Source organism: Euleptes europaea, chromosome 18 (assembly GCF_029931775.1).
Source record: "Euleptes europaea isolate rEulEur1 chromosome 18, rEulEur1.hap1, whole genome shotgun sequence".
Taxonomy (NCBI): Eukaryota; Metazoa; Chordata; class Lepidosauria; order Squamata; family Sphaerodactylidae; genus Euleptes; species Euleptes europaea.
Genome location: NC_079329.1, coordinates 26572380 through 26599409, shown reverse-complemented (window position 1 = coordinate 26599409; position 27030 = coordinate 26572380). Strand labels below are relative to the sequence as shown.

The 27030-nt window shown below is 48.9% G+C and overlaps 1 protein-coding gene across 1 annotated transcript in view; it reads right to left on the bottom strand.

The window, feature by feature from the left end:
• Positions 1–8051: 8051 nt before the first annotated feature.
• The window catches only part of OSBPL7 (oxysterol binding protein like 7), a 30914-nt gene continuing 11935 nt past the window's right edge, over positions 8052–27030 (bottom strand). The window contains exons 11-22 of the mRNA XM_056863304.1: positions 26601–26738; positions 24642–24779; positions 22122–22215; positions 19732–20045; positions 18436–18573; positions 15975–16038; positions 15412–15490; positions 15168–15312; positions 14064–14208; positions 12105–12231; positions 10696–10818; positions 8052–8293 (exon numbers count right to left, since the gene is read on the bottom strand). Of these exons, the coding sequence (XP_056719282.1) occupies positions 8185–8293; positions 10696–10818; positions 12105–12231; positions 14064–14208; positions 15168–15312; positions 15412–15490; positions 15975–16038; positions 18436–18573; positions 19732–20045; positions 22122–22215; positions 24642–24779; positions 26601–26738 (1614 nt within the window). The 3' untranslated portion in view covers positions 8052–8184. The remainder of the gene's footprint in view (positions 8294–10695; positions 10819–12104; positions 12232–14063; positions 14209–15167; positions 15313–15411; positions 15491–15974; positions 16039–18435; positions 18574–19731; positions 20046–22121; positions 22216–24641; positions 24780–26600; positions 26739–27030) is intronic.

Genomic DNA, 27030 nt, shown 5'->3' with positions numbered 1-27030 from the left:
GCAGCTCCTTCCCAAACCTGTGTCATTCTTTCTGGGACTCAAAGCGACACACTGGCTGGGGAAGAAACAGCAGCATGGCCTTCTCTCCGATGGCCCCAGATTTGATGTATCAGAGTGCCACAGGACAGGAACGACCGCTGTTGGAGCAGCTGTCATACCACTAAAAGTAACCACGGTATAGGCTCTATGCAAGACCTTATTGTGCAGATACCTCCCGAATGGTTTGCTTCTTGGAGTGGTGGACTCTGATCTGGAGAACTGGGTTTTATTCCCTGCTCCTCCAGATGAGCGGCTGAGGCTCATCTGGTGAACTGGATTTGTTTCCACACTCCTACACGTGAAGCCAGCTGGGTGACCTTGGGCTAGTCACAGTTCTCTTTGAGCTCTCAGGGAAGGGAAGGTGATCGTAAGCCGGTTTGAGTCTCCCTTAAGTGGTAGAGAAAGTCGGCATATAAAAACCAACCTCCTTCTTCTTTTGCACCAAACAGTAGCTGAGAATCCTATGCCACAGCCGGGGCTCTAAGCTATGCAGAAACAGGGTTTCTGGCATCCAAGTTAACTGCGGCGTCCAACTTAACTGCTGCACAGGGGGGAGATCAAGAGGGATGAAGCGATTCCTTAATGCGTTCAGGACTGCAGGAGTTCATCCCAGTCCACAGTCCAACCCCGAGGAGGCAAATGCTTCAGCATTAGCCAATATTGTAACCACAGGAGCACATGCCCCCCCTGACTTCACCGGGAGACTTTTCAACTTGAGGGCAACAGCACCCAAAAGTGCACCCCCCCGCCCAAGAGGGGCTCCTGCACATACCCCGCGGGGACGAACGGGAGGGTGCAAAAAGGGTAGCGTGCTCTTGCACAACTCTGGTCCCTTGCAGTTGGTTGTGTGCGCATGGATTGTGCCTGGAAATCTGCATCCCAATAATGAGCTTTATTGAAATGAGTGTGTGTGTATGGGGGAGGGAGAGAGAAATAGGTTGTATTTTTTTAAATTTCAAGCTCTGCCTTTATGAGCCCGTGCTCTCCTCCCTTTTGCAAAGCCCTGATCCTGGTTAGACTTGATGGGCCTTTGGGGATGTGACGTTAGTTATCATGCTAGACAATCAAAAGGGGCGTCGGATCCTGAACAGGGCTCTTTGTATCTCAGCAAGCCCTTCCGAGCCTTGGGGTGGGGGGTGGGGGGCTGTTGTCGGTAGGAGTCAGATTGCGCACTCCATAACTGTTTACACTCTTAAAATGTAGGCGTAAAGACCCAAAGGTCATTGTGGTGTTTTTTTGGATTCTTTTTTTTATTATTTTAATTTTTTTTCAGGACAGTCGCCATCTCAAGAGATCCAAATATTTATTGACAGCAGCGTACAGGTTTCCTCCCCTTGTGGGTTTTTGTTTTGGCTTCAGAATTTCTTTAAATAAACTGTAAAGCTGTGGGTGTCCGGGTGTGTGAAAACGTGAACTTTTGAATAGGGGTGTTGAGTTTTTTAAAAAAGGAAACAGTCTTAAGGCCACCCGCCTACTTACCTAGGGTTGGGTCCAGCCCAACTTTTTTGCTGGTGTAAAAAGGAAGGAGGTCCTTTTGACCGCCTAAAAAGACAATGATGGGGACTAGCCAGCGTGGTGTAGTGGTCAAGAGCAGTGGTTTGGAGTGGTAGACTAATCTGGAGAATTGGGTTTGATTCCCCACTCCTCCACATGAGCGGCGGACTCTAATCTGGAGAACCGGGTTGGTTTCCCCATTCCACATGAAGCCGGCTGGGTGACCTTGGGCTAGTCACCGCTCTCTTAGAGCTCTCTCAGCCCCACCTACCTCACAGGGTGTCTGTTGTGGAGAAGGAAAGGTGATTGTAAGCCGGTTTGATTCTTCCTTAAGTGGTAGAGGAAAGTCGGCATATAAAAACCAATTCCTCCTCCTCCTCTTCTATGGGACCCACATGTAAAAAAAAAAAAAGCTATATGGGATGAGGGCTGTAGTATGGAGGGAAATTGGGTGGAAGGGCTGGCTGGAGCCAACACTGAGGGATAATGCCTTTCTTACACACCTGCGAGAGGAGCCAATTGGCATCTAATGTCCTTATGTGGTGGTGCTGGGGTTTGAAGTAATGGGGCTTTTGCCCAGCAATGATTGACCGTTGGAGATTGGATGGGCTGTGCAGATTTTTAAAGACATTGCTCGGGCAGCAGCTACCACCAAAGCACAAGGATCTTCACTGTGTGACTGAAGGTAAGTTACGGCAGCCGTTTTGTGGCTATGCCCAATATGACCCCTAGTGAGGTCACAGAATCATAGAGGCGAAAGGGACCACCAGGGTCAAAAAGGTTGGGGACCCCTTAGTTACAGCACTCTAGGGTTGCCAGCTCTGGCTTGGGAAATGCCTGGAGATTTTTAGGACGGAGCCTGAGGACGGCGGGGTTTGGGGAGGGGAGGGACTTCAATGCCATTGGGTCCAATGGCCAAAGCGGCCATTTTCCCTAGGGGAACTGATCCCTATCGGCTGGAGATCAGTTGTAATAGTGGGGGATCTCCCAACTGCTACCTGGAGGTTAGCAACCCTATTCAAAAGCCAGCTGCGACCCTCTCTCTCACTCCAATAGCAACAGGAGCAGAACCCCTCATGCTACCCTGAACTATTCTGGTGTAGCTGAGCACTCCCCTCTCTCTAGATATCTGGCCCACTTTGCTTTTATGGGGCACATATCCTCACTTTCTCCTCCCACGCCAAGTTCCCCTTAGATTGGGAGCCCCCCTTCTCAAAAGCCCTACCAACCAACTCATAGTTTTTTAAAGCATAAAACGGCAGCATCCACACGCAATTGGCTATTGCACAATAGCAACCATTCCCAACTGAGATTTTTAGGACGGAGCCTGAGGAGGGCGGGGTTGGGGAGGGGAAAGACTTCAATGCCATAGAGTCCAATTGCCCAAGCGGCCATTTTTTCCAGGCGAACTGATCTCTATCGGCTGGAGATCAGTTGTAATAGCAGGAGATCTCCAGCTAGTACCTGGAGGTTTACTGATATAAGGTAGTTGAAATCCAAAGAAAAACCTCTTAGTACACAGCCACTGAACACTGAATATGTTCAGTTTTAACAATATATTTGTTTGCTCTAGCAATACTATATAACCATCAACATATACAGAAAAACTTGATAGTTACAATTCTGTATAAATATGGAACTTGTTTAGCAATAATTGTATTGTGAACTATTGCTAAACAAGTTCCATATTTATACAGAATTGTAACTTATCAAGTTTTTCTGTATCTGTTATACAGTATACTGTATGATGGTTATACAGTATTGCTAGAGCAAACAAATATATTGTTTAAACTATACATATTCAGTGTTCAGTGGCTGTGTACTGAGAAGTTTTTCTTTGGATTTCAAGTACCTGGAGGTTGGCAACTCTACACCATGATAAGCCCGCTGTGCTCTCTTAGCAAGTAATAGGTCACCGAATCAGCCCGGCACACCTCCACAATAAATCAACTCTGGGACAACTTGTTCAGGATTACTGAGATGGCATACGCCTCCACGCTTAACACTCCAGAAAGTACTACGTGGAAGCTAAATATTCTTGTTTGGGTAAGAAATGGGGTGGGGAGCTGTCTGTTGAGAAAAGGCCGGCGGAAAGGATGAACAAAACGGCCACCACACGGTGGAATTTTCCGAAATCTTTTTTTATTCTTGGACACGCCGTGGTATGTTCAAGCCACAACACGAGGACAGAACCGAGGCCGATTGACGCGGACACAAAAGACAGGAGTGCAGCGACTCGCCGTGGGACCCGCCGTGCGAGGAGAACGCCAGCAGGCTGACCAGCTCTTGCGGGATGGACAAAACACTCAAGACGGCTCAACGCAGAAAGAAGGATGGACAGACGGGAAGACAGAACGTCTCCTGGGCGGGCGGGCTGGGGAGATGATTTTTTGAAAGAGGCTGATTGGGAAAAGCACATCATTGGGAAAGGATTCACAATTCCCCCTTCTCAAGCAGCTAGAATCATAGCCTCTTCGGTAAGAAATACCGAGCTGAACCCTGCAAGCTGAGAGCGCCTCTCTGTCCCTTCGCCAACGGGGAAGCTGCCCCAATTACAACATCCTTAGCCCTCCCCTACTACAGTAGATCAGCCATCCAAAATCAACTTGACATAGGCCGGTAAACAAAATGTCCCAAATAATTTCCCCCCCTGTGAGGAAGGAAACCAAAGCACTTTTTGTAAACGGTGTCCGCAAAACCCAGGCTCCCTGCCGCCTTCAACTCCACGTAAATGTTAGGCTGTAAACCAGAAAACTCGGAGAAAGGTGTTCGGCCACCCAAAGGTGAAAGGTAGCACAGTGTTTTATATTTTCAAACCAGTTGTGATACCAGCACGTTCTGCCTGAATCTCACTCTCTTCCTAAAGACAGGTGGAAAAGAACAAGGGTTGCCAGATCCCACCCCCCTGGACACTGGCAGGGGACAGGTTGCCAGATCCAAGCTGGGAAACTCCTGGAGATTTGGGGATGGAGCCTGGCGAGAGCGGGGACCTCAGTCGGGTACAATGCTATACGGCCCACCCTCCAAAGCATCCGTTTTCTGCAGGGGAACTAATCTCTGTAGTCTGGAGATTAACTGTAATTTCAGGGGATCTTTAAATTGTACCCAGAGGTTGGCATCCCTAAAAGGAACCCATGCATCCAGACGGGAGAAGAAGACAAAAGGGTTGGGAGCCACCGGGTAGCCCTGTGCTCCTTTTCTCCTCTTGCTGTTGCAAAGAGACAGGCAGGAAAATAGTAAATAGGGTTGCCAGGTCCCCCTTCGCCACTGGTGGGAGGAGGCTGAGGAGGGCGGGGTTTGGGGAGGGGAGGGACTTCAATGCCATAGAGTCCAGGAATACCTAATTCGGGGGGGGGGGAGATTGTCAAGCACCTGGCAGGCTACACTAAATGATGGGTGGCCATCTTTGGCTCTTTTGGCCAGGCTATGCAGGCCTGTTCAAAACTAGGGTTGCTAGCTCTGGGTTGGGAAATGCCTGGAGATTTTTGGGGCGGAGCCTGAGAAGGGCAGGGTTTGGGGAGGGACTTCAATGCCATAGAGTCCAATTGCCAAAGTGGCCATTTTCTCCAGGGGAACTGATCCCTGTTGGCTGGAGATTAGTTGTAATAGTGGGGGATCTCCAACTACTACCTGGAGGTTAGCAACCTTATTCAAAAGCCAGCTGCGACCCTCTCTCTCACTTCAATAGCAACAGGAGCAAAACACCACTGGTGTAGCTGAGCACTCCCCTCTCTCCAGATATCTGGCCCACTTTGCTTTTATGGGGCAGATATTCTCACTTTCTCTCTCCTCCCATGCCAAATTCCCCTTAGATTGGGAGCCCCCCTTCTCAAAAGCCCTACCAACCAACTCATAGTTTTTTAAAGCATAAAATGACAGCATCCACATGCAATTGGGTATTGAACTATAGTAACCATTCCCAGCTGTATTACCCCAGTGTGAACAAGCCAGCCCAGTTCCTGTAGTGCCACAACCGCACAATATTCAACCATGTGCGGATGTAACCACTACACCCAGTATGGTGCCATTTTTGCCCAACGGCTTCCACGCTCATCTTCGTTAAGACAGCCCTGCCCTTTGTCATAAACTGCACATAGATGAACCTTGAAGCTTGCTTGGCATTTGACGAGCATACTAATCAGCAAATTGAACACTGTTTCAGCGTTCGGTCATGCCCCGCCTCCCCTCTTTGGTTTTTTTTAAGTCCAGGATGAACGGTCACTGGGATGTTTGTTCATTGCCTTATTTGTTCAAACGTAAAACCCAGAATTTTTAAAAAGGAGAAAAGATGCTTTGTGAAAGCGCGCAGGGAAGGAGCAAGGGATTTAGTGTCCTTGCTCATGGGTCAACCAATCAGTGCTCTCCATGACCAGCTTCTGAAGGACGGGGGAAAAGATGTTTCCCCTTCCTCCCAATGAGGTCAAACCTGAAGGGAAGGTTGTGCATCTATGCAAAATGCCGTTAAGTGTGATATCCCCCGCAGGCTTACTGCTCAAGGTACATTGGTACACAGCCTCACAGACTCTTGTCTGCTTCCACACAGATTCGTCGCTACTGCAAACACAGAGGCATACGCATGGGAGTCAAAACTTCCACATGTTGAGAGAGTATGTCAATGTGGTTCTGGCCAAACAGACACACTTCAACATTCCTTGTTCAGCTGTGACTTGCTCAACGCGGCTAGAGACAGATGGATAAATCCTTTTTATTTATTTTTTATTTTGGTCTCAGTGTGGCGTTATTCAGGGCCAAATTGGCCATATGAACAGTATCACTAAAGTAAGTAAAGCTTCCCCATGTGGGAGTTTTCTGTGCCCTTCCTTTGACGTTTCCCTCCCCAATGGGCTCAGCAGTGACTCCACATTGGCGCTTGGGGGGTATAGTGGTCGTGGCTGCTGTAGTGACTTGCCCTATTTCTTGTCCTTTTCTTCATGCAAACGTTGTAGCGCTATAACGCCATTATTAAAATTAGATATAGGTAAGCGGCAACAGATTGTTATAGCACTATAACACTACAGCCATTCCTGATTTTATAAACAAAAAGCAACAAGCCCTCAAAACATCCGCCAGCGGTGTGGCAGGAAAAAATGTGGGGGAAACGGCTGCAGCGAGAGGACGTGTGTGTGTGTATGTGTGTGTGAAGTGCCTTCAAGTCGCAGCCGACTTATGGCGACCCCTTTTGGGGTTTTCATGGCAAGAGACTAACAGAGGTGGTTTGCCAGTGCCTTCCTCTGCCCAGCAACCCTGGTCTTCCTTGGTGGTCTCCCATCCAAATACTAACCAGGGCTGACCCTGCTTAGCTTCTGAGATCTGTCAAGATCAGGCTAGCCTGGGCCATCCAGGTCAGGGCAGCGAGAGGATGACAGCAGGGAAAATAGTGCCAATGTGGGAGGGTGCCTCTGCAGGGCAGGAAAAGGCGTGCTTGGACCGTGTACTTTCCAAAAAGATCCAAGTAAGGAAGGTTTGGGAAAGAGCATATTGAGGACAGAGAACACCTGGAAACTGGGTAATTATAGCATGTCATTGGGTAGAAGCTCAAAACAAAAGGCTCCAATTTGGAAGTGAATGCAGAGGAAAAAACCTAAGTGTGGAAGCAGCAACCGAAAGATCCCTGGCACGGGCTGAAAGTATAAATTACTTTCAAACCTACTCGCCTGCACAGAATTGTGGGAAATGCTGGCGCTTTTTTTTTGTTTTTGCTTTTTTATTGCTTCAATTGCTGAACAAAAATGGTGGGCAGCAGAGCAGACGTTCCCAGACCACAGAGAGGGGGAAGAGGGGTTATCAGACAAGACAGAAACACAGAGACTTTCTCCTGGCTCAATGGTGTTGGCCCCGACAACAGGCCAGTTCAGGGCACCCTGCTTCCTTAAGGTGCTCTGCTGAACAGAAGTGCTGGCTTTGTTGAGATGGAGGTACCAAGCAGGTACCGGTACCTCTGGGGAGGGGGAGGAAGCATCGCTTCAACTGGGGCCCAGTGGCTACAGCCCCCTCAGGAGAGAAAAGGAAGGAGCTCTCCCCTTCAGAGGACACCACCCCCACCTCTATTAGGGCAAGCCTTTCCCATTCTGAGAGTCCAACACCGATGAAAGGAAAAGAAACCAAGGCAGAGATGGGGGCAGAAGCCTCCCCAGAAGAATGCAGCCAGGTAGGACCCAAACATTTCTAGTGTCCAGACTCTTCTGTGCGAACAACCGCCCAGGCGACCCTGCGCTTGGTTCTGTGCCGGAGGATGCGCTTGCCGCTGTCTTCTCTGAGCCAAAAGGCGGGATCCGAGACTGGAGCCTCTCTTCTTTTCCCGTTTCACAGTGCTCAACCTGTCCTGTCTTGACGCAGGCTGCGTTAAAGTGCTTCCGGTCAGTGACTGCAGCACTCCAGGGTTTTGTTAGTGTCTGCCTTGCCAGCAGGCAGCAGTGCGAAAAACGTGAGATGGCCCGTGGACACCTTCTCAAGGGTGAGAGATGCTTTGGGAGCGCCCAGAGGAACTTCTAAGCGTGTCCGTCCCCTATCCTTCTTGTGGTGCTGGTATACCAGAATCCCATGCCCTGATCACCTTTTGTGCTTATCCGGCGGGGGACCTCTTATTGTCTGTTCCCCCGTCTTGGGGGATAGGAGTGGAAAAGGCACGGCCGCTCCTGGAGATGCCAGCAGTCACCACAGGACTGCACTGTCCATATTGCTGAAGCCTGGCTCCGCCCTCAGCTTCCAGTAAGTGCCATTGCTTACCCAGTATTCTTTGTTGTTGGCGTCCATCTGCCGCCTGAAAGGAAGGAAGGAAATATATTAGGAGCCAGAAGGAACATCTTGGAAAGCGAAACATCTCCAGCTGAAGCATGTTGAAGAAGAAGAGTTTGTTTTTATATGCCGACTTTCTCTACCACTTAAGGGAGAATCAAACCGGCTCACAATCACCTTCCCTTCCCCTCCCCGCAACAGACACCCTGTGACTAGCCCAAGGTCACCCAGCTGGCTTCATGTGGAGGAATGGGGAAACAAATCCGGTTCACCAGATTAGCCTCCGCCGCTCATGTGGAGGAGCGGGGAATCAAACCTGGTTCTCCAGATCAGAGTCCACCGCTCCAAACCACCGCTCTTAACCACTACACCACGTTGGCTCTATAATGTTCTGCGCCTGTCCCTTTTACCAAGCTCCTCAGGGCTCGCCTACAACACTCTAAAAGGAGGTGGCAGAATCTTGAGGTGGCAGAATAGGCTCTACCACTTCAGCTGAGAGAAGTCACCTGTAGGTGAAGGAAGTCACATTATGAATGCTTCTCCATGTATACACTCCTGCAAATAATAATACTTTTTAGTGTAGTCTATGGCTTCGCACCAGGGGTCCCCAACAAGGCATCCGTGGGCAACCCGGCAGCCACCGACTTTTCCTGGTGCTGCCCACCAAGTGTTTTTAGGAAGTGGGCAGGATTTGGTGGGGCTTTTGCCCAGTAGGGCTTCTGATTGGTTGTGCAGATTTATTTAAAAATCATTACTTTGGTGGCCGCTGCCACCACAGCACAAGGATCTGTACAACATGACTGAAGGCAAGCTGCGTCGAAGCAAGAAAATACTTTTAAATAGCACGCTTGTTTTAAAAGGCATCCTGCTAAGCAGAGCTTCAACCTGAAATGTTGAAGAGTAACTTTTAGGGTCACACATAACTTTACTCCCTCACATTTTGGGGGGTTGGCTCTGCCAAGGAAAGACACTAAAAATAATTTCCAAAGCTGCTGAATTCTTTATTGTACAATCGCAAGAGACGACAAAAGCAGAATTGTGTGTGTGTGTGTGTGTGTGGGTTACCTCTCCCAAGTACATTTATAGCATCCCAGATAAGCATGCGCAACTAGAACTTAAACATGGGATTTTCCAGTGAAACTGACTTTTTAGTATCTTTTCTTTTTTCAAGGTCACTTGTTCCTGCAGTCACAGGACATCCCACCTAGCCTATGACCATCATTCTAATATGTCTCCACCTTGGTACATTTTCACTTTCACAGCTCCTGTGACAGTCATGTTTTGATTGGCTCCATCTCCTGCAGCGACCATTTTGTGACTGCGCCCACCTGTAGGCTGGAGGGGTCTCTTTCATTCTACCACCTCAGCGCTCTGCCAGCGTGGTGTAGTGGTTAAGAGCGGTGGCTTGGAATGGTGGACTCTGATCTGGAGACTGGGTTCAATTCCCCACTCCTCCACATGAGCGGCGGAGGCTAATCTGGTGAACCGGGTTGGTTTCCCCACTCCTACACATGAAGCCAGCTGGGTGACCTTGGGCTAGTCACACACTCTCAGCCCCACCTATCTCACAGGGTGTCTGTTGTGGGGAGAGGGAGGGAAGGTGATTTTAAGCCAGTTTGAGTCTCCCTTAAATGGTAGAGGAAGTCGGCATATAAAAACCAACTCTTCTTCTCTTCTTCTTCTTCTGACCATCTCATTCTTATGCATATGTAGATCATGAATTTCGCCTGCTTTACTCATGGCCAGAAACTGAGAGGCACACTGCAGATGGTGGATTTCAGTTCAGAATATCCCTTGCTATTAAACACGCGCACGCACACACACAAACTGCCAACAGAAAACTAGCACAGAGTGGAGAACACTTGTACCCTCCTCTGTTTCCTTGCTGTGCTAATTTTCTGCTTGCAAGGAGTTTCCAAAACTCCATCTGCAGTCTGATATACTACAGTCCTATTGACTACCTCAGCATTTTGCCACTTCAGTCCTTTGTATGCATAAACCAGTTTCCCACCAAGGAGTTCCAACTATAAGTAGGGTTTCCAGGCACTGGCTGGCAGGAGGGCTGTGGTATTACATCACTTCCAGTTAAAAAACACACACCAGGAAGTGACATAGGTAGCTCTAGGAATTGCCAGAAACTATGGTAAAACCACAGAGTTTCCGGCTAACCCTAGAGCGATCCTTTGTCACTTTTCTTTTATCAGAAGTGATGCGATGCCACAGCCAACATTTTTTTAAAAAAAATTCCCACCACCACCACTCAGAGCGATGGCAGGCAGTGGGGGGGAGAAGGGGAACCCAGCCCCAACCAGCGGCCAGGCAGCCCTGACCGTAAGCAACCCAATTATGACATTGGCTACTCCCTAATGCATCAGCTGGGCCCAGATACATGAAGGAACCTGATTCAGAACAGCGTGCAAAAGCCACCTGAAGAAGCGAGCCTGATGAAGAATGTTGTTATCCTCCATCACCCGACGCCGGTCACGCTGCAGCTGTTCGATCCGACGTTTCTGGGATTCTGCGGCCTGCACATTTCCCTCCTCTAGATACCTGGAGAGGGGCAGATAGGTCAAAATACAATTAGAGAGTTTCCCATCCTTAGCACAATTCCATTCACACCGGGCTTCAATGGCAGCCGTGTTTCAGAACCAGAATCTTCTGGAAAGTTTATGAATCTCTTCCTTTTTAAAATGCTTTTACATCTTTGGTTCCTGGATTTTTCACCTTTGCATTGCAAACATTCAGTTGGATTAGGATCACCAGCCTTGCTCCATGTAGTGGTGGGAGCATTTGGGGGCAGAGACTGGCAAAATGGCACCACGGGACACTGCAACGTCACTTCCAGCTACGAACCTGGAAATGACACCATGAGGTTATGCGACACTCTAGGATTTCCCCCGATTTCTGTGGTAAAAAACAAAGTGCATCACTTCCATGTTCCTGCCAGCACTGATCTCCTCCCACTGCTATATGAAGCAGGGGCCAGAGCTCTGGGACAGCACCCCTCGGTTGAATCCAACCAGGTTAATAGTAGTAGTAGTAGTAGTAGTAGTACACATGAACACATGAAGCTGCCTTAAACTGAATCAGACTCTTGGTCCATCAAATACTGTCTACTCGGACCAGCAGTGGCTCTCTAGGGTCTCAGGTCTTTCACATCACCTACTAGCCTAGTCTCTTTAACTGGAGATGCTGGGGATTGAACCTGGGACCTTCTGCATGCCAAGCAGATGCTCTACCACTGAGCCACAGCCCCTAGTAGTAGTAGTAGTAGAAGAAATAGAAGTAGCAGAAGAAAAAGAAGAGTTTATTTTATATGCTGACTCTCTACCACTTAAGGAAGAATCAAACTGGCTTACAATCGCCTTCCCTTCCCCTCCCCACAACAGACACCTGTAAGGTAGGTGAGGCTGAGAAAGCTCTAAGAGCTGTGACTAGCCCAAGGTCACCCAGCTGGCTTCATGTGTAGGAGTGAGGAAACAAATCCAGTTCACCAGATTAGCCTTCTTCACTCATGTGTAGGAGTGGGGAATCAAACCGGGTCTCCAGATCAGAGTCCACGGCTCCTAACCACTACACCACGCTGGCTCAGTTCCCCTTATCACTGGCCCCCTTCCCACATGGCCTTTAATCTATACCGGTCCTATCATCCACAGCACAGCATTACTTGGGATCCAAGGGGACCCTTCCTCTCTTTATTTACCATCGGAAAAACTGGGTGGATCTCATCCGTCATAATTCCGGGGCAGAAAATTGCATTGGCGGGAAGGAGAGATACAAATCACTCAAATTAAGTTAATTAAAACAATAACAGGAAAAGATGCTTCAATGCTCACCGTTGGTCGGGCCTCAGCCTGGTGTCTGTGGATGGCAAGAGGCGTTTGAGCTCCGGCGTTAACTCATTGAGCTCCAAGGCAAACTGAGTGAACCCGTAATTCTTCTCGTAGTCCCGCGGCATAGGGCCTGGGGAAGAAGAAAGAGGCAGGCGGGAAGACATACAGATCTCCAAGCAGGTACCATTATTGCATCCCACTAATCCTGTCAAAAGCCCCGTGGCGAAGAGTGGTAAGCTGCAGTACTGCAGTCCAAGCTCTGCTCACGACCTGAGTTCGATCCCAACGGAAGTTGGTTTCAGGTAGCCGGCTCAAGGTCGACTCAGCCTTCCATCCTTCCGAGGTTGATAAAATGAGGACCCAGCTTGCTGGGGGTAAAGGGAAGATGACTGGGGAAGGCACTGGCAAACCACCCCGTAAACAAAGTCTGCCTAGAAAATGTCGGGATGTGACATCATTTCATGGGTCAGGAATGACCCGGTGCTTGCACAGGGGACCTTTACCTTTTTAATCCTGTCAACCCAGCAATACTAGGGGTGGCGGGGAAGGGTCTTGAACACATGAAGCTGCCTTATACTGAATCAGACCCTTGGTCCATCAAAGTCAGTACTGTCTACGCAGACCGGCAGCAGCTCTCCAGGGTCTCAGGCAGGGGTCTTTCACATCACCTACTTACCTGGTCCTTTTAACTGGAGATGCCGGGGATTGAACCTGGGCCTTCTGCATGCCAATCAGATGCTCTATCACTGAGCCTGCATTTCTTGGGATAAGGACTGAACATCCAGTTCAAGGCTTACCCAAAGAAGAAGAAGAGTTGGTTTTTATATACCGACTCTCTACCACTTAAGGAAGAATCAAACCAGCTTACAATCACCTTCCCTTCCCCTCCCCACAACAGACACCCTGTGAGGTAGGTGGGGCTGAGAGAGCTCTAAGAGAACTGTGACTAGCCCAAGGATCACCCAGTTAGCCTTATGTGTAGGAGTGGGGAATCAAACCCAATTCACCAGATTAGCCCCCACTGCTCATGTGGAGGAGTGGGGAATCAAACCCGGTTCTCCAGATTAGAGTCCACCGCTCCAAATCACCACTGTTAACTACTACACCTCACAGCCCTTTTCTGTATTAGTTCACCCAACTAAGATTCTGCAAGTCTTGCTACCAAGAGTTGGTCTGTTTACCCCACTTTGCTGTTTACCCCACTTTGGCTGATATTCTTGCACAGCGCCAATTCAAAAAGGACTTGGTGAATTGACATCTCTCTTTGCCACCCTCAATGATGTAAAAAAATCTGTCATCTGAGGTACCTGCCTCATGGTTTGGGTGACCGCTTGGGGTCCAACCCACCCTGAATCCCTCCAGCTTCCAAGCTGTGGGAGCGGGGGCTCAACAAGCTCTTTCAACATTCAGCAAGGACAGCTAGAATTTTGATCTTCGGCTTTACCCTACCTCACAGGGTTGTTGTTGCAAGGACAAAACAAACTGGAGGAGAAAGATGTTGTAAGCTGCTTTGGGGCTCCATTGGGGAGAAAAGCAAGGTATAAATAACCAAAATAAATCAAATGAAACAAAAAATAAATCAATAAAATAACACTACCCAAAAGCAAAGTTGAACACATGAACGCACATGAAGCTGCCTTATACTGAATCAGACCCCTGGTCCATCAAAGTCAGTATTGTCTACTCAGACCGGCAGCGGCTCTCCAGGGTCTCAGACAGAGAGGTCTTTCACTTCACCTACTTGCCTAGTCCCTTTAACTGGCGATGCCGGGGATTAAACCTGAGACCTTCTGCATGCCAAGCGGATGCTTTACCACTGAGCCACAGCCCCTTTTATTAATCCTAACTGAGATCACAGATCTGTCAGGTTTTAGCAAGCATCCAGCCTTCAGGGCAAGACATCCTCGGTTCCCTAGAGGAGGATTTCCCATCACCCACTCTTCAACGCAGCTGATTTCTTACTAGGTCTCCAGATGCACTTGCCGATGGGGGCCACACCGCAATACAAGCCATCGTGCCACTTTCCGAAGAGCCGGTGGATGACCTTGCCGCTGTGGCTGAGAATGGCACCCTGCACTTCATTCACCCCGGAACCCCAGTACCGTGCCTGCCAGAGGGAAATGGGGGGTTAGGAAGGGTTGCCAACCTCCAGGTACTAGCTGGAGATCTCCTGCTATTACAACTGCTATCCAGCCAATAGAGATCAGTTCCCCTGGAGAAAATGGCCGCTTTGGCCATTCGACTCTATGGCATTGAAGCCCCTCCCCTCCCCAAACCCCACCCTCCTCAGGCTCCGCCCCAAAAATCTCCAGGTATTTCCCAACCTGGAGCTGGCAACCCTAGGGTTAGGGCAGGGAGCATGACTGTGTACAATCTGCTGGGGACAAAGGGTAGGACAGAGGAAAATGTGGCTGGAGGGGGGTAGGTGGATGGGAAGGGAAGGGAGTTGTTGCTCTCTAAAAAGAAAATAAAAAAGGCTGAGGTTCAATACTCCCTGGAAGGTACAACCCCCCCCCCCCCCCGAGCTAGAAACCTTGATCTCTACTATCAGATATATAAAAGTTAGCTATGGTCATTCGAGGGTAAGGGAAAGGCACTTGGGACATGCTCAGAAACCCATTCATCCTCCCAGAAGGGAAGGAAAGGAAGGCAGAAAGACAGCCAGGACTATCAGAAAGAGTTTGGGGGTTTGGTGTTAGTGCTGCAGGAACTGGGGGCTTTTGAGGATGGTTAGAAATCACAAAGGACAAAGAACCGACTGCAAAAGGCAGAGGATTACAGGAGAAGAGGATGGCTAAGAACGATGGAAAGAGAAAACAGGAGTTGAGCCCGGGCAGGGACGAGGGTCGAGGAAATCAAGGGGAGACGCTCCAAGCACCACAAAGAAATGTCAAAACATTATCAAGTTGGGAAAGTTAGGATCGAGGGAGTCTTGGGACACCAGAAGATGGTTAAAGAGATGGGAAGTTGAGGGGCCAGAGAGTGAAGTCGGAGTAAAGGACGGGGGAATCAAGGCGCCAAAGAGGTGGGGCAAAACCCAAAGGGAAGAGTAAGGCCCGTGCTCACTTTGCAGAAGGTGATCTTGCAATGGTAGGTGCTGTCTCGCGTGTTTCGGATCAGCACCTCGCCGTAATGCTCAATCCAGCGCTGGCCGCTGAGGATATTGTGGATGCAGGAGGTCACCTTGTTCCATTCATAGTGGTCCCCGAACCTTCCGCCAGCAGGAGGAAAAGAAGAGAGATCTAATGTTTGGGGATGCAGGAGGAGTCGGCGCGGAAGCGAGGGCAAAGGGCAGGGCTGGGCATCTCACCTAGGAAGCAGGACATTCACTGTACCCACAGGGATTATCTCGAGGGATTTGCCCCAGAATTTGTTTTTCCATTTCATGTCTGGGGGAAAACAACAACAGACAAACACACAAAGAACACAAAGAGGCAAGTCACATCACTATGTCTCTGGGATGTAAACTGAACTTCAGAGTGGGGTGAAGGGAGCATTGGCCAGTATCCAGGCAGCTGTTACTCTCTAAAAAGAAAATAAAAAAAGGCTGAGGTTCAATACCTCCTGGAAGGTACACCCCCCTGAGCTAGAAACCTTGACCTCTACTATCAGATACATAAGGGCTAGCTATGATTATTCAGGAGCAAGGGAAAAGCACTTGGGACATGCTCAGACACCCAGTCATCCTCCCAGATTCCCCTCATGTTCAAGAATTGTGCCCAGACTTTGAAAATAACTCCTGGGAGTGATCTTGGGCAAGCGATCTGGAGAGACGCGGGCTCGAGAAGAAACGCACAGACACCCTTCTCCCTCCGAGAGATCGCGGCTCTCCTGCCCTCCCCTCACATTGTTGCTTTTACCTGGAGACCTCACCTTGCCAGAAAACGAAGTTATCGGATTCAGCGTGGCAGGCAGAGACGGGCGGATGGTGGCATACCTGCAATTATGGGGGACGATGGGACAGGAGGAAGATGATAAGCAACCAGTACCTTCAGATTAATTAGTACGGACGAGATGCTGTAAGTGGGAGCTGTATAATTTTAACATATTTTATATTTTATGCTGGCCTTTGGCTGTAATAAAATTTGGCTGTAAGATAAGCAGCCAGCCTTGTGAGAACGGCATGCTTCAAATGTCTGTGTCCCACCAATTTCCATTTACTCTTTATTTGCCCTCCTTTCCCCCCCACTTCTTCTGGGGCTTTTATTATCTTTTTTAAGAAAAACGCTGCAGACGCAACCTTCCAGTCTGTCTGTCTGGGGAACCTGATGTGGGACTGTGGATCTCTTGCCCTGCAAGAGCGTCTTTGTATCTCAGCTGTGCTTTAACATAAACATTTTTTTAAAAAACAGCCAGTGGTTACAATCCTCTTACCAAGCTCTCTCTCTTTGTCCCCATACCAGCAGAGATGAGCTGGGCGGTGACCAGAGGCAGGGCTTTGCCAGTGGCGGCACCTTGCCTGTGGAACCCCCCTCCCCACCCCATGAGGCTTGCCTGGTGCCTACCCTCCTCTTTTTTAGGTACAAGGCCTAAACATTTCTTTTTACCCAGGCTTTTAACTGAAGGGTTTCTCCTACCTTAAACGTTTCAGGCATTTTTTAAATTATCTGCTTCAAGTAGAAGAAGCGTTGGCTTTTATATGCCGACTTTCTTTACCACTTAAGGAAAAATCAAACCGGCTTACAATCACCTTCCTCTCCCCTCCTTACAACAGACACCCAATGAGGTAGGTGGGGCTGAGAGTGCTGAGAGAACTGTGACTAGCCCAAGGTCACCCAGCTGGAGTCATGTGTAGGGGTGGGGAAACCAACCTGGTTCACCAGAATAGCATCCGCCACTCATGTGGAGGACTGGGGAATCAAACCTGGTTCTTCAGATTAGAGGCCACTGCTCCAAACCACCGCTCTTAACCACAACACCACGCTGGCTCTAGTAGGGTTGCCAGGTTCCCCTTGGCCACTGGAGGGGGATGAGGGGTAGGGTTTCCAGATCTAGGCTGGGAAACTCCTGGAGATTTGGGGATGGAGCCTGGGGAGGACAGAGACCTCAGTGGGGTACAATGCCATAGAGTTCACCGTCCAAAGCATCCATTTTCTCCAGGGGACCTGATCTCTGCAGTCCGGAGATGAGCTGTAATTCTGGGGGATCCGCAGGTCCCACGTGTAGGCAGGCATCCCTAGCTTCTAGCCCGAGGACTGGTTTGCAAGGATCGTATTGGGCTGCTCAAGGTTTTATGCTGCTTTTAGGCTGCAGCTAGGTTTTTAATCGTTTGTTAATTTTAATGATTTCTGTGAATGTATTACACAAGCTGCCCTGAGCAGGTCTCTGGAGAGGGGGCAACTATATTTTCTAAACTCATCTGGACATAAAGCAAATATAAGCCTCCAGCAGCCTCTCTGCCAAAGGGACCCAGCCCTAGTAAGCGGCGCTTCTCTCCATGACAGAGGCCGTCTTCCAAAACACAAAGGATCTGGAGACCAAGTCCTATGAGGAAAGGTTGAAGGCGCTGGGTACGTTTAGCCTGAAGAGGAGAAGACTGAGAGGGGATATGATAACCATCTTCAAGTACTTGTAAAAGAAAAGGTAAAGGTCCCCTGTGCAAGCACCGGGTCATTCCTGACCCATGGGGTGACATCATATCCTGACGTTTACTAGGCAGACTTTGTTTACGGGGTGGTTTGCCAGTGCCTTCCCCAGTCATCTTCCCTTTACCCCCAGCAAGCTGGGTACTCATTTCACCGACCTCGGAAGGATGGAAGGCTGAGTCAACCTTGAGCCGGCTACCTGAAATTAACTTCTGTTGGAATCGAACTCAGGTGGTGAGCCGAGCTTGGACTGCAGTACTGCAGCTGACCACTCTGCGCCACGGGGCTCCTTCAAGTACTTGAGGGGCTGTCATATAGAGGATGGTGCCGAGTTGTTTTCTGTTGCCCAAGAAGGTCGGACCAGAACCAACGGGTTGAAATTAAATCAAAAGAGTTTCTGTCTAGACATTAGGAAGAATTTTCTAACAGAGCAGTTCCTCAGTGGAACAGGCTTCCTCGGGAGGTTGTAAGCTCTCCTTCCCTGGAGGTTTTTAAGAAGAGGTTAGATGGCCATCTGTCAGCAATGCTGATTCTGTGACCTTAGGCAGATGATGAGAGGGCGGGCATCTTGGCCATCTTCTGGTCACTGTGTGTGTGTGCAGGGGAGGCAGTTGTGAACTTCCTGCATTGTGCAGGGGGTTGGACTAGATGACCCTGGTGGTCCCTTCCAACTCTATGATTCTATGCCACACAGCTCAGCAGGATTGCATCTTTCTCTGTCCAGCCTGCCCCCGCTGCCAATTCGTTACCTGCTCACTTATGAAACGAAAGCCCCTGTCCGGCCGTACACACTCGTACGTCTCCCCCAGCAAAGGGTTGAACGGCTTGCTGCCAGCGCGGAAGTAGGTGGAGGAGTAAGCCGAGACTGCAAAGGCGGCCATGCAGAGCTGTGAGAAAGAACCAAGAGATGATTCGTCAGGGGGAGTAGTAGGAAAAGGAGGGGAAGGTGCTCTTCTCTATCTAAAGAGAAGCCTCAACTAACAACGTTTGTTCTAGCTTAAGCTTTCGTCAGAGCTCACTTCATTGGATACACTGGAGTATGTGTACATCCACACAAGTGAAACACAGTCACAAGCATACACTCCAGTGCATCTGATGAAGTGAATGATGACTGATGAGCGATCATGGTGGGATACAATTTGCTAGTCTTTACGGTGCCACTGGACTTCAGTTTTATTTTATTGCAATGGACTACCTAGTGTTTGTGCACAAGGAAGAAGAAGAGTTGGTTTTTACATGCTGACTTGCTCTACCTTTTAAGGAGAATCAAGCCGGCTTACAATCTCCTTCCCCTAGGTGGGGCTGAGAGAGTTAGAAGAGAACTGTGCCTAGCCCAAGGTCACCCAACTAACTTCATGTGGAGGAGTGGGGAATCAAACCCGGTTTGCCAGATTAGAGTCTGCCGCTCCTAACCACTATACCACGCTGGCTCATACACTCAGCCAGTATTGGAGATGTCAGGCCAGGCCATGATATGAAATTTCATGACTCAATTAATGATCAAAGTGTGCGGGCTGCTGTCACTAACAGCAATTAGTGGAAAGGTTCCTGCACATGCTCAGAGGCATCCTCTCAGTTCTCATGCCATTACCAGATTGAAGAACTCACATTTCATACAGAGTTAAATGAGGCTTCATGCATACAGGGAGAAAACAGGGAAGCCACAAAGACACCCACACTGCCTGGGTGTAGGGCAGAAGAGCATGGAAGTGAAGTACAGCGGTAAGAGCGCTGGACTCGGGACTGGGGAGACCCTGGTTCAAATCCTTGCTCCACCATGAAGCCCGTTAGGTATCCTTGAGCCAGTCACTCTCTCAGCCTAGCCTGCCCTGCGGGATTGTTGTGAGAATAAAACAGAGGAATCACAGGAAATCACTAAAGGAAAGGTAGGATAAAAATGTGACAGACAGATTAAGAGTCCATGGGAAAAGGCCTCTTCTATCGGTCAAGCAAAGGTGCAAACATGGAAGACATTCTTGCCTGCCCACCGCATCTCCCCTTCCAAGACAGGAAAGTGGTAAGGGGGTAAAGGATAAGGCAGATACCAGTCTTTCACAGGGGTCTGGGCTTCGGCTGGCCGCATCCAGCAGGGAGCAGTACTCCAGTTCCTCGCAAAGACGTTGCAGCATATTGAGGGGCTCGTTCAGCTGAACCGGCATGGACACCTTGGAGAGGTCTTTGCCAATGTTGTTGCGGAGAATATTCCACAGGCTGACGTCGCTGGTGTGGACGTGGGAAGCCGGGAGGCAGTTCCGCCGCGGGATCCCGGGACCCGGCCCGGGGAGGTACAAATGGAGAGACGCTGGCAGTCCTAGGCTCCCCTCGGAGGAGTCCTCAAAACAATGTACTGCACTCAGGCCTGTTGAGGAGAACTATAATTAAGCCTTAACTCCGGGTTGGGCCCTACTCAGCACGAGCAGAACACTTCATTAATTCATCGCAGTTCCACTCATGTTCCCCTGCTATACAGGGGGAACCATATCGTTGGTGTAGAGCTCACACTTCATGAACCTGTTGAAGAAATAATCCTTACAATGCAAAAAAATAACACCCCCCCCAAAAAAAAAACCCCTCAAGGCTAGGATTGCCATTTCTGGGTTAGGAAATATCTGGAGATTTGGGGATGGGGCCTCAGGAGGGTGGGGTTTGGGGAGGGGAGGGACTTCAGTGGGGTATAATGTCACAGAGTCCACCTTCCAAAGGGGCCATTTTCTCCAGGTGAATGGATCTCTGTCGCTTGGAGGTCTATTGTAATAGTGGGAGATCTCCAGCTACCACCTGGAGGTTGGCAACCCTACCTAAGGCAGATAGCAGCGCTGCCAACCTCCAGGTGGTTGTGGGGAATTAAATCTCCAGACATGTTCACAATTGTAGCCTCAACATAGATGTTGTAAATGTCCGGTTCTTACCGCCGCTTCTCCCGAGGATTTAGAGACAAAGCACGTATACTTGTTAAACCGGAGTGCGGCTTTCCAGACCAATGATCCATCAAGTGATGTATAGATGGAAAAATAAATAAATGCGAGATAGGATGGGATCCAAACAAGCCTATTTCAAAGTTGATTTTTCTTCAGTCGCATTAAACTATTAAACTATTATTACCGTGAATAAGTCAGTAGACGTTTATGCTTCCAGTTTAAATCGGTTCCGCAAACTTGTGGTATCTGAATAATATCTTGGAGGTGCGAATTCGCAGCTTTCCATTTCAGGCTGAAGAGCTCAGTCACAACTATACAGGATAGCAATCTCACCATTGTATATTGCTCCAGTTATAACAAGTTATAAGTGGATAAGTGGAACGCATCTGTAATCGGGCACCGCGTATGTAACTTTATGGATGTGAATTATGCACTTATGTTGTACTTGTGGTTTATAGTTAGATAGGTATTTAGATAATGTGTATGCTTACTCTTTTGCTATAGTAAAAATATTTAGTTGTACATTGTACCTATTGTGACATGTATATTGTAGTTTAGCAGGATTGTGCATTTACTGGTAGGAGCTGTCTCTTTAATTTAACCGCCAGGTGGTGGCTGGAGATCTCCCGCTATTACAACTGATCTACAGGCAAAAGAGATCAGTTCCCCTGGAGAAAATGGCTGTTTTGGCAATTGGACTCTATGGCATTGAAGTGCCTCCTCTCGCCAACCCCCCCTCAGGCTCCACCCCAAAAATATCCAGGTATTTCCTAACCCAGAGCACGGACCTGACTGATGAAGATTTATATGAAAAGGGATTTATGTACTGGACTCCCTTTTTGCATACCAGTGGTGAGGATTTATGACACTGTCAGTTCAGGAGTAAGATCACTCCTTCTTTATGTTGGAGTAGTTCGGAGATACTGTTATTTTTTGGTACTTAAAGGTAAAGGTCCCCTGTGCAAGCACCGGGTCATTCCTGACCCAAGGGGTGACGTCACATCCCGACGTTTCCTAGGCAGACTTTGTTTACTGGGTGGTTTGCCAGTGCCTTCCCCAGTCATCTTCCCTTTACCCCCAGCAAGGTGGGTACTCATTTTACCAACCTCGGAAGGATAGAAGGCTGAGTCAACCTTGAGCAGGCCACCTGAAACCGACTTCCGTCGGGATCAAACTCAGGTCTTGAGCAGAGCTTTTGAGTGCAGCACTGCAGCTTACCACTCTCCGCCACGGGGCTCCTTTTGGTACTTACCTTGATGTTATATCGCTGGGATTTGCAGATTGTGCATATAAGTGTTGTTATCTGTGCACACATGTATCATGATAGTTTCTTGTTGCAGTAGTACTATGGCCACCGTGCTTTTGTTCTTTGTTTGCTAATCTCCCTGCGCACCACCTGGAGGTTGGCAACCCTCCCTGCAGCCTCCAGCGTCCAACCCACCCACCCCCAGTCACACCTCAACTCTGTAGCTCCTCTCCCCACCAGGCAACACCCACCCATCTCCCAGATCAAGTACCTTTCGAACAGCGGGCAGACATCCCCGCCATGTCGTCCACCTCTTCTAAGAGACTGTTGGTCACCTCGCTGAGGCAGGACTCGTCGTCTGTAGCCTGGAGGAGCAACAGAGATTACACAAGCCAAAGGGAATGGCATGGTTTCCCAGGAGGAAGAACATCAGGAGAGAAAAAGAAGAGGTGGCCGTGTCAGTGGGAAGGGGATTTTAGGGCCAGACAAGGGTCCAGGGACCGGACAAAGTCATTAAATCGAGGGTATCTTTTCAGCGGGGACGACATGTGAGGAGAATCAACATGGGAGCCAGCAAGTCATGATGGTGAAGAAGAAGAAGAGTTGGTTTTTAAATGCCAACTTTCTCTACCACTTAAGGCAGAATCAAACCAGCTTACCATCACCTTTCCCTTCCCTTCCCCTCCCCTCAACAGACACCCTGGGAGGTAGGTAGGGCTGAGAGAGCTGTAACTAGCCCAAGGTCACCCAGCTGGCTTTGTGTGTAGGAGTGGGGAAACAAATCCAGTTCACCAGATTAGCCTCTGCCACTCATGTGTAGGAGCGGGGAATCTAACCCGGTTCTCCAGATCAGAGTCTACCACTCCAAACCATTGCTCTTAACCACTACACCATGCTGGAATCCTGTTCCACAAAAAGCCCCCAGGGATGCTCAGAAAGTGTGACTGGGGAGGGATAGACCCCAGCTTGATTGAGAACAAGAGTACAAGAGTACAAAAATTGTCGGCGTAACTCTCGTTCCCAGTCCTGATCAAGATCTGAAAGAAGATGGGGTGTCAGTCAGGGAGCCCTTGAGTATCCGAGCCTCCCAAATTATGGGAAAGCTCAAATTACGACTTCAAAACCACCCTTGTGAATATTAAGGAAGACGACTGGACTCACAAAAGTCTGAAGCTTAGTGGCCAACGGAGGCCACTTCTGCATGAGCTAAACATGGAGAAACGGAGAACCAAAGAAAGATGGAGGTATCCTAAGGATCTCCGAGGCTACACTACGAAGATCTTGGTTTAAAAAAGGAGAAGTCAACATAAGAGGAGAAGGCCTACACTGGAAAGAACAGTCCCTTCATATTCTGAGATTCCACCAGGACACACAGGAAGTACATCATGCCCCAGAGAATTAAGGATTCAGGTCATTAACAATCCATCTGCAAGTGTTGACTTATGACAAATGAGAAGAAAGGACCTAGGTTAAGAAGAAAAAGAAGAGTTGGTTTTTATATGCCTATTTTCTCTGCCACTTAAGGAGAATCAAATCGGCTTACAATCTCCTTCCCTTCCTCACCCCACAATAGACACCTTGTGAGGTAGGTGAGGATGAGAGAGCTTGAAGAGAACTGTGACTAGCCCAAGGTCACCCAGCTGGCTTCATGTGTAGAAGAGGGGAAACCAACCCGGTTCACCAGATTAGAGTCCACCACTCACGTGGAGTGGGGAATCAAACCCAGTTCTTCAGAATGGAGTGCACCACTCCTGACCTCAACACCACACTGGCTACACCATATATGGAGAATGTGCATTCTGCTAAGTTTGCACCTTCTGGTTATAATTGTAAGCAAAAAGAGGGAGACTGTGGGAAATGAAAATCTGTGAGGGTGTATATGGGAAGTGGGGAGGGGGACAGAGGCCGTTGGGGAAGGGGGGGGAGAACAACTTCTAAGCAGGGGGGAGTGGCTGGGCTGCTAGCTAATTCACAAAGGAGGAGAGAGAAAAGAGAAAAAAAATGAAGGAAGTAATAAAAAGAAGTAGTGATGCAATTATAATTACTAAAAAATCATTTTTACCCTGACATGGAAAACTTTTAATTGATGGATTAATATGTATGAATTACCATTCCCTTAACTCCTAGGCAATGCACAAACTGAGCAACACCCATGAACTGCAGTGCATTAAGGTGGTTTTCTCAAGGCATCAGTAAGGAGAGCTAGGAATATTTAGAACAAACAGGAAGTGCTTGGCAAAACACATTTCCCAGCCTTCAGTTTTCATAGAATCATAGAGTTGGAAGGGACCACCAGGGTCATCTAGTCCAACCCCCTGCACAATGCAGGAAATTCACAACTACCTCCCCCACCACACCTCCAGTGACCCCCTATTCCATGCCCAGAAGATGGCCAAGGTGCCCTCCCTCTCATCATCTGCCTAAGGTCATAGAATCAGCATTGCTGACAGATGGCCATCTAACCTCTGCTTAAAAACCTCCAGGGAAGGAGAGCTTACCACCTTCCGAGGAAGCCTGTTCCACCGAGGAACCGCTCTGTTAGAAAATTCTTCCTAATGTCTAGACGGAAACTCCTTTGATTTAATTTCAACCCAAATTTCAAAACTGATATCCTGCAGAAATGACACAGATCTACACCATCCGTTACAGTCTCCACCCGCCTGCTAGAGATGTGACCCACAGCAGAGAGAGGGTCGCCCCAGAGAATGGAGACGCATGTTAGATGCACGGATAAGGAAAGTCCCTAAACTCTCCTCAAAAACATAGCCCCTCTGCAAACACGCCCACTAACCTCATTCTCAGATGAGCTGGCAGACAGGAAAACTTCGCAGGCATCGAAGAACTCTGTGTGCGAGTCCGAGAGGGAGACAATACTGCGGTTGGACAGCTGGTGCTGCTGCTCTTGGCCCTTCCCCAACACAGTATTTGGCTGCAGGGTGAAGAAAGCACACCTTGGCATGAGATCAGCACACTGCAGAAGGCTGTTCTTGCAGACAGAAATGCAAATGCTTCAGCAATGCAGTCCTCATGATTTCCCTTCAAAGTGCTTTGGAGTTAGTTAGGAAACACTAAGGCATGCTGAAGTTCATAGAATCATAGAATCACAGAGTTGGAAGGGACCACCAGGTCATCTAGTCCAATCCTCTGCACAATGCAGGAAATCCACAACTACTTTCCCCCCCACACACACCCAGTGACCCCTACTCCATGCCCAGAAAACAGCCAAGATGCTGATCTCCTGATCTGCCTAAGGTTATAGAATCAGCATTGCCGACAGATGGCCATCTAGCCTCTTCTTAAAAACCTCCAGGGAAGGAGCGCTTACCACCTCTCAAAGAAGCCTGTTCCACTGAGGAACCGCTCTAACTTTAGAAAATTCTTCCTAATGTCTAGACGGAAACTCTTTTGATTTAATTTCAACCCGTTGGTTCTGGTCCGACCTTCTGGGGCAACAGAAAACAACTCGGCACCCTCCTCTTTAGGACAGCCCTTCAACTTCTTGAAGATGGTTATCATATCCCCTCTCAGTCTTCTCCTCTCCAGGCTAAACATACCCAGCTCCTTCAACCTTTCCTCATAGGGCTTGGTCTCCAGGCCCCCTCACCATCTTTGTTGTCCTCCTCTGGACACGTTCCAGCTTGTCTGCATCTTTCTTAAATCATCAAACAACTATTTCCTTAACTGACGGAAGGTTGTTTTTGCTTGACTAGTCCAGTACTCAGAGGTATGCCACCTCTGAACATCTCTCTAGTACATTTGCACCCCACCCTTTCCTTTGAGCTCAAGGGATCAATACCTAGTCCCTGCCCCCCTCCATGTTGTCCTCACAATAACCCTGTGAGGCTGAGAGGGGTACAACTGGCCCCAAATCACACAGGGAGCTTCATGGCTGAGTTGGGATTTGAGCTTGGATTTCTCAGATCCTCGTCCATCACTTTAACCATCACACCACACTCGTTCTCAGGAAGGTTCCCCTTTGGTTATCTTATTGACAAACCTATGCCCTTGTGAACCTGGGACCGTCTGCATGCTAAACGGAGGCTCTTCTGCTGAGCCAGCGTGGTGTAGTGGTTAAAAGCAGCGGAAGCTAATCTGGAGAACCGGGTTTGATTCCCCGCTCCTCCGCATGAAGCCAGCTGGGTGACCTTGGGCTAGTCACAGTTCTGTCTGAACTCTCTCAGTCCCACCTACCTCACAAGGGCCAAAAACACATGGTCTCTTAACCCACTTTATTCCTTGTTTCAACCAGGATCAAATTTACCCTGGCTGGGGGAAAACTGTACGCCTTACCTTGAAAAGCAGGGAAGAAACTGTGTGCAAATCCATCCATGTAAACAGAAAGTGCGGGAGACATGCACCGTTCCTGTTTGGCTTGCAACACCTCCGCCCCCGGTGATTGGTCATTTCCCGGGGCAGGGAAGGACCTCATTTGTCAATTTGAAACGAGGTAATGCGTACAGTTTTCCCCCCAGCCCGGGTAAATTTGATCCTGGCTGAAACAGGGAATAAAGTGGGTTAAGGGACCATGCGTTTTTGGCCAATGTGTCTGTTGTGGGGAGAGGAAGGGAAGGAGATTGTAAACCGGTTTGATTCTCCTTAAAAGGTAGAGAAAATCAGCCTATAAAAACCAACTCTTCTTCTCCCGCAAGGTTACACACTGTATAAACTGCGATCTAAACTAGTGGCCAGAACCACATTCAGGCAAAACAGGTTCACCGCCTTTCATACTGTCCCTTCAGAGCAGAATCACCTCCAAGGTCCAGTCTCTTCTGATGCTGACCTCATCAGGGTTGAAGGAGGCGAAGGAGTCTAGGGTGGTGTCCGAAGAGATGGACAGGGAATGGAAACGGCGCAGACGTTCCGGGTTGTCAAATGTTTGCAGAGAAGCCTGGAAGGATCAAGAGGTATGTCTGTGAGGGAACAAGGGGGTGTGGCGCTTCAAAAACCAAGTAATGCTGAAGTCCTACAATGAGAGGTAGGGAGGTTCCAGCCACCAGGAAGGCACATTCGTTGACTGGAAAGATTCCAGGTGGGTAGTTGGTAGCACATGTAATATATGCCACTCAAGGAAAGCCAGCATGGTGTAGTGGTTAAGAGCAGTGGTTTGGAGTGGTGAACTGATTCCCCACTCCTCCACATGAGCGGCAGACGCTAATCTGGTGAACTGGATTTGTTTCTCC